Genomic DNA, 14,528 nt, shown 5'->3' on the forward strand with positions numbered 1-14,528 from the left:
TATTGGCATTTCTTTCATCGGTAATTTCAGTTCAATTGTATCGTCGAAACTACAAATACGTGCCGCGCGAAAGATCATAGAGCTCGGCGTCAAAACCGGAAAGATCACGCCTGACTATAAACTGTTAGACCGACAAGTTTGGAATACTGGAGATAACTTATATAATGAAATTATAAAGTGGCCTCATTGGTCATCCGAGCCCTGACCAGATAGCTTGAAAATTTAAATTGTGAATGGAATACATAATGTCTGAAAATATTTACATTTTTTTTCTTTAAATCTTTAGTTGCCACTTGTTTATATTCGTTAGATATAATTCCAACAAGTTCAAATAACAGTTAACTGAATATATCGCGGATCTACTATTTTCGTTTCGAATATAAAATCTTCTTGAATACAATAAAATGTATGACAAAAGATGTAGTCCCTACAAATTTTGTAGCATTAATAAATTTAATTAGATCAAGCTAATTAGTGAATAAAGGAAGGAAATGTCGTATATAAAAATATATTGTGTGTTGGAGGTATGATAATAGGCATTGTACTGATTAAACTTTATAATAAAATTAATTGGCTGTTAAATAAATATTAGAATAGAAAATCGCTATGAAAATATATATTATGCATGATACAGAATATATATATATATATATATATATATATAATAAGTGGTCTATTTTAAGTCAACCACACGCATTCACTAATGTGTCCAAACATCAGATTACTCAGTTCAGTGTAAAGAAATAAATATACCAACAGTTACTATACTGGATTTATCAGTCATGTCTTAATACCTAATTTTGGGGGGAACATCTTGTATATATTATTAAAAAAATGTAATTTGTTGTACATTTAACGAGCCTATAATTTGTTAAATAAAGAAACATATACGTATTCAATTCCTGTACATCTTTTATCCACTCGTCAAACATTATTTTGTACTCGTCTCACAGTGGCGCGGATAGCGATCTACATACAATAGAAAATTTAAAAAATTAAAAATGCAAGAGGAAATAAGAGAGAGAAAGAAGAAAACAATATTGTGATAAAAGAATGGGAGGTTCAAAAAAAAGATGTTGTAGAAAAAGGGATAGAAAAAATATTACCAGAAACTTCACATTAGAAGTTACGGTAAATTCTGGACAAGGAGAGGAACAAATATGATTACAGAGAAACTGAAAAGTAAGGAAAAGAAAAGGATAGTTATGGTTAAAAAGAAGATCTTAAAGGAGACAAACATAATCGTTGACAATGACCTAACTTGGAAGGTAAGACAGATACAAAGGGAAATATGCTTGGTAGAGCAGAGGCGAAAAAGGCAATAAGGGAAACAAGAGTGAAAATCAAATATAGGAAATTACAAGTAATTGAAAGAAAGTTTACATAGAAAGGAGAGGGAGGTTTAAAAAAGCTAAATTTTTGGAGCAGGCAGAGTTCTGTTGGCCCATAAATAGTCGGGCCGAGAGAAAAGGTGTTTAATGCGGCCATTCCTAACGGGCTACGTGTCGGCGGCGGCGCCGTCGGCGGAGCCTCTATCGTATTATTAAGTATAATATTTTCTTTTTATTCAATAATATTATCATAAAATAAAACAAGTAGAAACTTGCACATTGCTTCCTTATAGTTTTTAAGTGTGCAAGTAGAAACCTGCACATTGCTTCCTCTATGAGGAAGCCTCTTTTTTTATGCATATAATTATTAGTAAATATTTATTAATTTAGCTTCCTCATAGAGGAAGCAATATGTGCAGGTTTCTACTTGCACACTTAAAAACTATAAGGAAGCAATGTTTAAGTTTCTATAATACTTGCACACTTAAAAACTATGACGAAGCAATGTGCAATTTTCTACTTGCACACTTTTTTTTATGGATAGAGTATTATTGAAAATGGATTGGTGTTGAATTTGGCAATGATCGGTGAAGGGGTTACCAATTTTTGCCTAAAAAGTGTACAAGTTATACACGTAATCTTATATATAAGGTATCATTAAAGGGAGATTGTTTTGAATTTGCCTTTGGCGAAGATTAGTGAAAGGGTTACCGATTTCTGCCTAAAAAATGTATAAGGTAGACCGAGGCAAATCGGATTACTAATTAGAACGATAAAATAGCTCGTTTAAAATAAAACTATCGAAAATTGTCTTGAAACTTATATTAATCCGATTCGCCTCAATCTACCATAAATTTTGAAATATTGGATTATTTCTAATTTTATTATATTCTTCAGTCTTCTTTATCCTTATTTCATAATATAAGTCTTTAAGATTTGGTTGATCACTCCTTGAGTTAAAAGCATTTAAAATTTTTAAAAATTCAATATAAAAAAAGAATCTTTTTACCGATTATCGCCAAATTTAATATCAACTTTCCTTAAATGATACTCCATTAATTAAAAAAAAAATTCAGCTCGATATCACAATATTTGCGAAAGTTAGAACAACCACAAACATCAAATCCGCGCACACACACACACACACACACACACACACACACACACACACACACACACACACACAAATGCGATATTTTAACGTTTTAAAACACTCTGAACATATTAGCTCAAAAACTCAAAAAACAATCTTTTTTTTTTTGTTTCGTTTACCCCTATTTCATGTATAATTTTTTTAAATTTGGTTGACTAGACCCAACGCATATTATGCGCAATAAAAGGTTCATAAAACGAAATTTACGAAAACAAAGCTTCCTCTATGAGGAAGCAATACTATATCGAAGTAAAACATGTATTGACATCTCGGTATGTTAAATTCAATTCAATTCATATAATCTTATTGTATTTATAATCTCATTGTATCTAAAAGAATATGATATATGATCATGGTTCATGCTACTAGATTTTTTTCAATGACATAATCTTTTATCTTTAATTGCAAAAAAATCATATAATAGGAATGATATAGATGTTTCGTGTACACTACTGATATGTTAGAAATCCCCGCCATAGAAATAAAGATACAAGTCCATTTGGCTCCACGGGAAAGACAAAAAATCGTATAAAGCGACGTTATCGCACATATATGCATGCCGCAGCTGCGTTTTAAGGGAAAGAGGCAAAGAGTGGGGCCACTGATTTTCCGACCACATTCGACAAGATAACGCAACAGCAGTCTGTTCTATGTTCTGTGTCGGATTGAACGGAGATATAATGTCGCCGCATTATTCGTGCTTTGATTCCATCGGTAGTTCGTCAATGAGTGCTGGACAAGCGGCTTGCGATCGCAAAATCCATTCTTTTCAGTAAAAACGAGTGTGTCGTGCACTTCCAAGACATATGTACATATTCTCAGATTGCATCGCTTTAAATTTACGGAAGCATTATTTTAATACGCAGTAATGATATAGATTGAGATGCGACCGCGGTGACCGCGGTGCTATCCACGTATGGTATCAGCACAGAAATATGTCAGGAATCCAAGGAGTTATTGTTCAAATTAAATACGGGACCTATTATGCGAAAGGGATTATTGTGCGATTCGTGCACGCCTGTTCCCGTTCTCCGTTTTTCTCTTCTTCACCTCGCATTACTTCTCGCGAGCGGGAAAATGAACGCTTTCCACGATTTCACCTCCAAGGCGCGTTGTCCTTTATTAGCACCCGCGTAGCATCATCGTTGAAGCCAGTATTTATTTGATAGTGTTAATGAAGATAACTGATAATGGCTTAATCCAATTCCACTCTTGTTCGGATTGTACTTTGTTCTCGTGGGACGGTGCATTCTCCAACTGCAGATGGTATCAACAACGTGACAAAAACCGTTAGGGCTACATTGAATGAAGTTTTTTTCATGGTGACTACGCGAAGCGCTTTTCACGGTGACTATACATCTTGTAATAGATTAATGGTGGATTTAGTGTTGACAAAGTGACCACCAACAGCACGAACGATGATTTGTGCGAGGTAATCTCGAGTATGATCGAGTCAGTCAATACTTAATTTAGCGAATAATGCGGATTGTTGATGCCGATCGGCTGGGCCGATTTGGGATATTGATCATGAGTGATGCTTCTCGATTGAGCTTGTCTTTTATTTTACCTACGAGTTCTCGATTAAAATAAAATGTACGCAAAATATGATGTTATCGCGATAAACTTCGCTTTTATAGTTGATGTTGTAATTTGTCAAGATAAGGCATGATGGACTATTTATATCTGCTATGAAGATGTCATAACATGATGACATATTCTGCTATGAATCATACCAAAATTGTAAGTAATTTTATCGCATTAAGAGTTAAAACATGATTATGATAATTTAGAAATTTGCCACTGTGGCATAGATAAGCGAGATACGATTGATCAGCCAGATTGAACGTAATAAAATATTTTAAACGGCGAAGATATAATATTGTGATGTTTAGTCCATTCTAGTATAATTGATGTCCATAATTTGTTCACAAAGAAATCAATTTGTTGTAGATGTTCTGCTTCTTATGAAAGATACTCATCGTTTTCTCTTCGCCGTTCTTTTATCATGTACACAGTACATACATATACTTCTATTCGAAACATATACTATTTTAACCGGCGTGAATCTCCATAATCTGTAAAAACGGAATTCAAATAATACATTATTAATACAAAGTTATACATAGAACAATAATTGTACTGGAACATTTCTAAATTGTTCGCGATGGTTTTTATTCATAAAATAACGTAAGATAAAGATGCAAGATAAAAGATACGATGCAAAAAAAGCACAGATGGCGTACATTAACGATGTTTAGTATGTGTTCGCTTTTGTATAAGAATTCTTAATGACTTAAATAGTATAATTTTTAGATATAATGAAGAATTTATCCATTGAATCAGCAATACACATCCAATGTCTTTAATTTACGTATATTATTTGTATCGATTTACAATAATTAATAAATATCCGCAATATGTAAAATGCACAAGTGCGTTATACCATACCGTATGCAGCACGCATAACGTTGAAGCCTTGTTCAATTAATGGAGGAAGTTTGAATAAGATTGCCATACCAGATAATACTTGGCTTACTGAATTTTATTTTTAATCTAATATTTATTTAAGCTTCTTATCATTGCTGTTTATATAGCAGAAGATGTTAAAATTCATACTAATTTCGTTAATTCGCGCATTAAAGTTTTGTTAACATAATTTTCTTGATTAAAACTTTTTATTGTTGTATGGAACAAGGACTCAACAAGCCCATCTTACAGTCGTCGATTAGAAACTAACTGTTATATTCCTCGTCGATTTTATTCAACGATACTAAAATGACTGGTTCCACCAATTAGTCAATCTTAACCATGATTCAGTATATATCTCAGTTCTTTTGTAAATATTACAAGGAGAACTCGAAAACGTATATAGTAATTCTTTATTGCAGATATGGCAAGTTTGTTCGAGTGCTTTAAATATATCAAACGACGATCTTTGGAAAAGTCATTTTTAAGACAATTTAAAAGCAGTATAGTTTTTCGCAAATTGTTAAAAAAATCCTATATTAACAATAAAAAAAGAATCACGTTTCCAAACTAATTTTTCCCTCGTTAAGTATTTGAAATAAGAGGAATAAAAGACAAAGAATTAAACCAAACATTTAGGCCGCGGTATTCATAGTCGGTTCTTATAATTTCAAATTATAGTAGCGATCTGATAAATTTATCTAAAGACCCTACAGCTATTTCTCGACGAGCGTACTCTGCTGCATGCGGCGTATCGCATTTTAGGACATATAATAAAGAAGGTGAATTTTCCGCGTGGCGCATGTGTATGTGTTGACATTGACATTGCAACAGCAGCAGCAAACGCTCGACGGTAATCACTATTAGAGTCAGGAGCAGCAGGAGCACGGTGCTGTTGTGTCTGCCGAGAGTCACTCGGTCGACAGGTTTCGTGGTGAGGCTTGACGTACGGCAAGGGAAACCGCGGTCATAGCTCCAGGAAATGATAACGTTGAAGATTCCTCTACGCATTGGATTGACGTAGGCGACAACAATGAGAAAGAGGAGACGAATGTCGAAGAAAGCGATGGCTGAATCATGAATCCGTCGATATCGTCGACCATTGTCCAGCAGCATCAAGCGGTCGCCACCACAAACGGTGACGTCGTCTTACCAAACACCGATCCGTCGATTTTCGGTGTCATCTCCGTGACGGATTCGACGGATGTGCGTGTGGGTAACGAGACCATCTACAATGGGCCGGTTACCATAAACCAATTCGTTACACGTTACACGAATCCTACTCCGAATCAGGATGCGATTGAACTTGACGTTATCAACGCCTCCGACAATATCTCGGAATCGTCGACGAGTCAGGACAACGAAATTCCAAATGAATCAATTTTTCCACAAAATACTGAATTAAATAAAGGTAATAGTCAATCGTGCGATGCAATAGATTGTTTAGGCCTATTTCTTTTGGTTTTTCTAATACTTAATTCTTTCTTTCCGTAAGTACACTGCAGGTATAATATGTTTAAGCACAAAGTCGCCGAATAATTAGAAAGGACAGATCTCTCATAAGTTTCTGGATTATAGAATAACAACTGGATAAAGTTTTATATAAGAAATTATAAATTGCGACTCACTAAATTGAATTATAATGTAAATATGCTAAATATGTTATAAACTGTCATAAATATCATCGCAACGAGACATTAATACTTTTCCTCTGCATAAGAGAAAATATACTTTCAAGCTTACAATTTGAAAGCGTGTGTAATAAATATCTTGAGTATCTAAATATTATATATTAGGACGAATCAATATATATATATATATATATATATATATATATATTGATTCGTCCTAATATATAATATTTATATAATTTATATAATATATATATATTCGTCCTAAAATTTTTAAATATATGTATTAGTAGAACGTAATGATTACTTGCGGACAAAAAAATAAACTGATTTTAATCTGACAAATTCAAAGACATCATAGAATCAAATTCTATGACTTTGTGTTGCTTACGTATCCAGCCAGAAATGATTAGTCGAATCGACGTCAATTTGACGTCGACGCATTGATAAATAGTCGATGTCAAATACTGATTATTATGTGTATAATCTCCGATCTCGTCATAATTGTTTTCACGTCAGTTAAACAATTGCGAACATTTTGTAAGATTTCTATTAATTGACTTTCATCTGGCTCCACATTCAGACAAAAATATATATCAGTATTCGACATCAATCATTCATCGATGAATTGACGTCGATTTGACTAATCATATCTAGTTAGATCATAGACAAGTCTATGAGTTAGATAGCACTATTTGAGATAAGTAAAAAAGCAAATATATAAAAACGGATAAATGGAGTATATTTTTAATTGTCGATTAGATAAATGCGACAAGAATCAGTGATGTACGATTTTTATCTATTTTGAAGTAGCTTTGATAATTTCTTTCTTTTAGAACATGTCTTTATCTATCTGAAAGAAATTTATTTACAAACTTTGACCTAAATCAGAGCATGGGTGTTTTTGGAAGAACAACCATTTTTTCTCTTACGTGAAAGATAATAATGTTATCAGAACTATTCTCTCAGGCTGCAATAATTTTTAAAAGTAATTTCAATGATGACCAATGACCAACCTTTGACCAATGCTCTTGTCGTACTATTCCAGAATATAGATTAATATCAACGATATTCTACATTAATGATTGTTATATACATTTTAGTCGCGCCACAAGAATTAAAACTAAATATAAAAGAGCTATTTTTTGACCTCACAGTATATACGTATATATTATGCTATTCCTGGCATAGATTGACGAGATATTGCATGTCGCAAATTCTTTACTCGATTGTGAACATAGAATAACAAAAAATTGGTACCGACCAAGAATTACAATGCTTTACGTGAAAGACTTAATGTAATTATATATATAATACTCCTTTCGTATACACACGTGCCGTAATATAATAAGTAGTTCGTGAAACAACCGTTTTAATACAGCTTTTTGTAATTATTCTAGTGACGCATTGGCTCTGGACGTGGAAACGCGCGATTTTTTCGTGCGTTATAACCTTAATACTTCTGGCTATTGTAGTGCCCATAACTGTACATTTTACTCATTATCCGGACGTATCTCCCGCACCGCCCAAACCGACCACGCCGGTTCCATCGGAAATTCCAGATTCATCGACCGAGGGTAATTGTCTATATTTAAAAACGTTTGCAAGCGCGACATGGAGGCAAACGCTATCTTATCACGATTGTAAACTTAAAATCTGTATCTTGCACTCTAATATTTGTATTTATTTCATTTCGGCTACTTAAAAGCGCATCTTTCTTGCTTTCCACGTGTCATATATATATATATAGGTCCGGAAGTATGTTCCGGGACTTTTATTTTTGATATCGGTATATTCCGGGACATTTGGCAGTTTCCAGAACTGTCCTGGAAAAAATTGATGTCCTACGGCAATTTTCGGGACAGTTTTTAAATCTGATTACATATATATGCGTTATATTACAGGACTGTACATTTCAAAAAAACGTAAACAGTCCCGGAACATACCTCTGGACCTAGATATATATATATATATATATATATATATATTTGCATTATCATATATAATATATAAGAATAATGTTCTAGATTTTAAAGCTAAAATTGGCGCGTATATGCATCCGATTAACATTGACACATTCGGTGTATTAAATTAAAGAGCTTTTAATTGATTTGTTTGCATGGTATATCTTGAACCTTTCGCATGATATGTACTATGTGTTTTCATAACTTTCAGATAATAATGGAACGGACACTTCGCTACGCTTTGTCGACAGGGACGAATGGGATGCGGAGCCGCCTTTGAAACCTCTAACAAAAATGAAGCTGCCAGTATCATATGTAATTATTAGTCACACTGTGACAGCATTCTGTACCACGCTACCAGAGTGTGCATTCCAAGTGAGATTTGTTCAGTACACGCATTTAAAAGATTACAATTTTTTGGATATCGGCTATAATTTTCTCGTCGGAGGTGACGGCTTCGCATATGTTGGCAGAAATTGGGACTACGTCGGTGCCCATGCCCGCGGTTATAACAACAGAAGCATTGGCATTTCCTTCATCGGTGATTTCACTTCGGTTGTACCGCCGAAACTACAATTACGTGCCGCGCAAAAGATCATAGAACTCGGCGTCAAAGCCGGAAAGATCGCGCCCGACTATAAACTGTTAGGTCACCGACAAGTTAGGAGCACTAAAAGTCCTGGAGATGCCTTATATAATGAAATTATAAAGTGGCCTCATTGGTCATCCGAGCCTTAGATAGCTTGAAAATTTAAGGTATTGTGAATAAAATACTGTGTCTGAAAATATTTACATCTTTTTTTTCTTTAAATCTGTAGTTGCTACTTGTTTATGTTAGTTAGATATAATTCCAACAAGTTCAGATAACAGTTAACTGAATATAAGTATCGCGGATCTACTATTTTCGTTCCAAATATATTATAAAATCTTCTTAAACTCAAATACAACGAAATATATGACAAAAGAGGTAGTCCTTACAAATTTTGCATCAATAAATTTAATTAGATCAAGCTAATTAGTGAATAAAGGAAGGAAATGTCGTATATAAAAATATATTGTGTGGCGGAGGTATGATAATAGGCATTATTCTGGTTGAACATTATAATAAAATTAATTGGCTGTTAAATAAATATTAGAATTGAAAATCGCTATGAAAATATATATCATGCATAATACAGGATATATATATCAGTAAAGAATGTTAAGCGGTCCATTTTAAGTCAACCACACGCATTCACTAATGTCCAAACACCAGATTACTACATTCAGTAGTTTGTATAAAGAAATAAAGATGTCAACGCGTAACAGTTATACGTTATTCTATTTTATAATACATACCGGATTTATCAGTAATGTTTTAGTATCTAATTTTGGGGAACATCTTGTATGTATTACTATTTAAAAAAATGTAATTTGTTGTACATTTAACGAGCCTATAATTTGTTAAATAAAGAAACATATACATATTCAATTCCTGTACATCTTTTTTCCACTCGTCAAACATTATTTTGTACTCATCTCACAGTGGCGCGGATGGCGATCTACATACAATAGAAAATTTAACAAATTAAAAATGCAAGAGGAAATAAGAAAAAAAAAGAAAAAACAATATTGTGATAAAAGAATGAGAGGTCCAAAAAAAGATGCTGTAGAAAAAGTGATAGAAGAAATATTACCAGAAAGAACTCCACATTAAAAGTTATGGTAAATTCTGGACAAAAAGAGGAACAAATATGATTACAGAGAAACTGAAAAGTAAGGAACGGAAAAGTACAGTTATGGTTAAAAAGAAGACCTTAAAGGAGAAAAACATTGACAGTGACCTAACTTGAAAGGTAAGACAGATACAAAAGGAAATATGCTTGGTAGCAGAAGAGGAGGTAAGGGAATTAAGCGAGAGTGAAAATCAAATATATGTAAAGATTATATAAAAAATACTATATAAAATATTATATAAAATATTATATAAAATACTATATATATAAAATACTATATAAAATATTATATCAAAGTAAAATATGTATTGACATCTCGGCATGTTAAATTTATGGTCGAATTGTCACGATATTAGCCAAACATTGTCGAATATAAAAATCGAATCTTTCTTGTTTATTTAATTATTGGCGAAACAAATACATATACTTTTGTGTTAAATTTAATTAAATTTATATAATCTCATTGTATCCAAAAAGAATATGGTATATTATGGTTCATTCTAGTAGATTTTTTTTAAATATGGAAAATTGTTTTAAAACATTGTCTTCCTAAATTTAATTTTAAGATATATATTTATACATATAACTAAATGTATAAGTCTGTGTCTATACATAGAAAGACCTCTACGAAATTCTTAGCTCCAAATTTTTTTTATAATACACTGCCTCTTAATTTGAAACAAATATAATCGTTACATAATTAGTGCAAAACACTAATCTTTCATCTTTAATTGCAAAAAATTATATAATAAGAGTAATATAGATGTTTCGTGTATCCAATTGATGTTAGAAATCTCCGGCCATAGAAATGAAGATACAAGTCTATTCGATTCCACTAAAAGACTAAAAGCCTCCGCACCAATGAAAAATATAAGGAACAAAAAACAGATATTAGAGTGATTAGGGCTAAAGAATCAAGAATAAAGTTGAATGCACGATAAAAAAATACAAGCAACAGGTACGGAATAACACATCAGGCAATAAATTTTTAACCTGTCGGAAGCCGTGCGTTAATGCTACATCAGCTTTAAAGCTCAGTCACAATAAGAAAAATAAGGAATAAGATAAAGGAATAAGGAATAAAGGAATGTCGCATCTCACTTCAGTACACGTACATTAAAGTAAGATACAACATGCCTTATTCCTTATTCCTCTTTATCTTATTCTATATTTTTCTCATTGTGACTGAGCCCTTATTCGCTTAATTTTTTATTTCTAATCGCTAATATCTGTTCCTTGTTCCTTATATTTTTCATTATGGGGCCTTAAAAATTGTTTAATAAGCGACGTTATCGCAAATACATGCATGCCACAGCTACGTCACTGATAACTGTGATTGAAGGAAAGAAGCAAAGAGTAGGGTCACATATTTCCGTTCACGTTCAACAAGATATTAACGCTACAGCAGTCCGTTTTGTGCCGGTTTGAATGGAGATAATGCCGTCATTTCGCGTGCTTTGATTGCATCGGTAATTCGATTGTCAGTGACTGTTTGACAAGAGGCTTGCGACAAAATCTGTTTTTTTCAATAAAAACGAGCGTTGCGTACTTCCGAAATATACATATGTACAACATATTTTTGGATCGCACTGTTATTACATTCGCTTTAATATGCAGCTTGATTTGCTGATAGATTTGGTGACATGGTGACCGTGGTGCCATTCGTTATCAGCACAGAAATCCCAGGCGTTATCATTCAAATTAAATAGGGGAATACCTATTATCCGAAAGACAATTTCCTGCTGCTGTATCAGTTTTTAGCATCCGCGGTTTTGTTCTCTTCCTCATTTTGCTTCTCGCAAGTGAGAAGTGTGAGAACGAGCGCCTTCCACGATTCCACATCCAAGGCGTACTTTCAGCAGCCGTGTGGCGTTATCGCTGAAGCCAGTATCTCTGTCTGACAGTGTCGTAAAATCAATGAAAATAGCCGATAGTGACTTGAACCGAGTCCGTTCTTGTTCGGATTGTAATTTGTTCCCGCGGGACGGTGCATCCTCCAACTGCAGGTGGTGTCAATGCGACGTATCGAAAACCGTTAGGGCCAGATCAAATAAAGTTTTCCTGCCCGCGGAGCGCTTTCCACAGTGACAGCACCATGTCGTCACAGATCGATGGTGAATTTAGTGTTGACAAAGGTTCGGTTACCATTCATGTAAAACATGTCGTTTACACGTCTAGTCCGACTCAAGATGCGAGTAAATCTGACACCAGCGTCTCCGACAATACCTCGAATTTGTCGACGAATAAGGATAACGGAGATATAAACAGATGCATTTTTCAGCAAAATATTAAATTAAATAAAGGTAACAATCGTGCAACGCACCCGTTGCTTTTAGTTTATACTTCATTTTTTACGTAAGTATACATAAATATTACAGCTTTTTATAATTATTTTAGTGACGCAATCGCTCTGGACGTGGAAACGTGCGGTTTTATCGTGCGTTATTACTTTAATACTACTAGCTGTTGTAGTGCCCATAACTTTACATTTCACTCATCATTCGGACGTATCTCTCGCACCGCCCGAACCGACCACACCGGTTCCATCGGAAATTCCAGACTCTTCGACCGAGGGTAATTGTTTGTCTAAAAAATTTTTCGTTTGCAAGAGCGACATGAGGCAAACGTTATTTTATCACAATTGTAAACTTAAAATCTGTATCTTGCACTCTAATATTTTGTATTTATTTCATTTCGGTTACTTAAAAGCGCATTTTTTTTGTTTTCCACGTGTCATATATATTTGCATTATCATATAATATATAAGAGTAATATTCTAGACTTTAAAGCTAAATTTGGCGTATGCATCCGATTAAGATTGACACATTAGGTGTATTTAGAGCTTTTAATTATTAATTTGTTTGCATGGTATATCTTGAACCTTTCATATGATATGTACTATAAGTTTTCATGATTTTCAGATAATAATGGTACAGACACTTCGTTTCGTATTGTCGAGAGGGACGAATGGGGTGCACAACCTGCTTCGAGACCCTTAACAAAAATGAAGCTGCCAGTATCATATGTAATTATTGGTCGGTCACAAGGTACTCCGTCACATTACTGTACCACGCAATCAGAGTGTACAATCAAAGTGAAGGCTACTCAGGCTTATTATTTGAAAAATAAATTTGATGATATCGGCTACAGTTTCTTCGTCGGAGGCGACGGCCTTGCATATGTTGGCAGAAATTGGGATTACGTCGGTCAGCATGCCTGCGGTTACTATAATAACAAAAGTATTGGCATTAACTTCATCGGTAATTTCAGTTCAGTTGTACCGTCGAAACTACAAATACGTGCCGCGCGAAAGATCATAGAGCTCGGCGTCAAAAACGGAAAGATCACACCTGACTATAAACTGTTAGACCAACAAGTTTGGGATGCTGGAGATAACTTATATAATGAAATTATAAAGTGGCCTCATTACTCATGCGAGGATGGACCAGATAGCTGCAAATCTAAGTGTCCCATAACTGTACATTTCATTCATCATCCAGACGTATCTCTCGCACCGCCCGAACCGACCACACCGGTCCCATCGGAAATTCCAGACTCTTCGACCGAGGGTAATTGTTTGTCTAAAAAATTTTTCGTTTGCAAGCGCGCACATGAGGCAAACGTTATCTTATCACAATTATAAATTTAAAATCTGTATCTTGCACTCTAATATTTGTATTTATATTTCATTTCGGTTACTTAAAAGCGCATCTTTTTTGCTTTCCACGTGTCATATATATATTTCAAAACACTTTGCATTATCATATAATATATAAGAGTAATATTCCAGACTTTAAAGCTAAAATTGGCGTATGCATCCGATTAAGGTTGACACATTCGGTGTATTAAATTAGAGCTTTTAATTAATTTGTTTGCATGGTATATCTTCAACCTTTCGTATGTAATTTACTATATTTTCATGACTTTCAGATAATAATGGTACAGACACTTCGTTTCGCATTGTCGAGAGGGACGAATGGGGTGCACTTCGAGACCCTTAATAAAAATGAAGCTGCCAGTACCATATGTAATTATTGGTTGGTCACAAGGTACTCCGTCACATTACTGTACCACGCAATCAGAGTGTACAACCAAAGTGAGGGCTATTCAGGCTTCTTATTTGGAAAATAAATTTGATGATATCGGCTACAGTTTCCTCGTCGGAGGCGACGGCCTTGCATATGTTGGCAGAAATTGGGACTACGTCGGTCAGCATGCCCGCGGTTATAACGACAGATGTATTGGCATTTCTTTTATCGGTAATTTCA

The 14,528-nt window shown here is 34.1% G+C and overlaps 2 protein-coding genes across 5 annotated transcripts; both read left to right on the plus strand.

The window, feature by feature from the left end:
- Positions 1-3,108: 3,108 nt before the first annotated feature.
- LOC143896674 (peptidoglycan-recognition protein LC-like) lies at positions 3,109-9,333 on the plus strand. Of its 3 annotated transcripts, none has more exons than XM_077404651.1 (5): positions 3,109-4,224; positions 4,798-6,361; positions 7,982-8,158; positions 8,757-8,920; positions 8,994-9,333. In XM_077404651.1, the coding sequence occupies exons 2-5, from the start codon at positions 6,028-6,030 to the stop codon at positions 9,144-9,146; spliced, it is 828 nt and encodes a 275-aa protein (XP_077260777.1). In that variant the 5' UTR covers positions 3,109-4,224; positions 4,798-6,027; the 3' UTR covers positions 9,147-9,333. The 3 variants fall into 3 exon arrangements, with proteins under 3 accessions (XP_077260777.1, XP_077260778.1, XP_077260775.1); XM_077404652.1 differs by having other exon boundaries at positions 9,019-9,193; XM_077404649.1 differs by having other exon boundaries at positions 3,111-4,224; positions 8,757-9,333.
- Positions 9,334-11,577: 2,244 nt separating this feature from the next.
- Positions 11,578-14,328, plus strand: LOC143896673 (peptidoglycan recognition protein 1-like). Of its 2 annotated transcripts, none has more exons than XM_077404648.1 (4): positions 11,578-12,395; positions 12,658-12,834; positions 13,182-13,829; positions 14,191-14,328. In XM_077404648.1, the coding sequence occupies exons 1-4, from the start codon at positions 12,356-12,358 to the stop codon at positions 14,259-14,261; spliced, it is 936 nt and encodes a 311-aa protein (XP_077260774.1). In that variant the 5' UTR covers positions 11,578-12,355; the 3' UTR covers positions 14,262-14,328. The 2 variants fall into 2 exon arrangements, with proteins under 2 accessions (XP_077260774.1, XP_077260773.1); XM_077404647.1 differs by having other exon boundaries at positions 11,629-12,563.
- Positions 14,329-14,528: the final 200 nt, after the last annotated feature.

The sequence above is a fragment of the Temnothorax americanus genome, unplaced genomic scaffold, assembly GCF_048541705.1.
Source record: "Temnothorax americanus isolate GAGA-0224 unplaced genomic scaffold, ASM4854170v1 Scaffold19, whole genome shotgun sequence".
NCBI classification, from domain to species: Eukaryota; Metazoa; Arthropoda; class Insecta; order Hymenoptera; family Formicidae; genus Temnothorax; species Temnothorax americanus.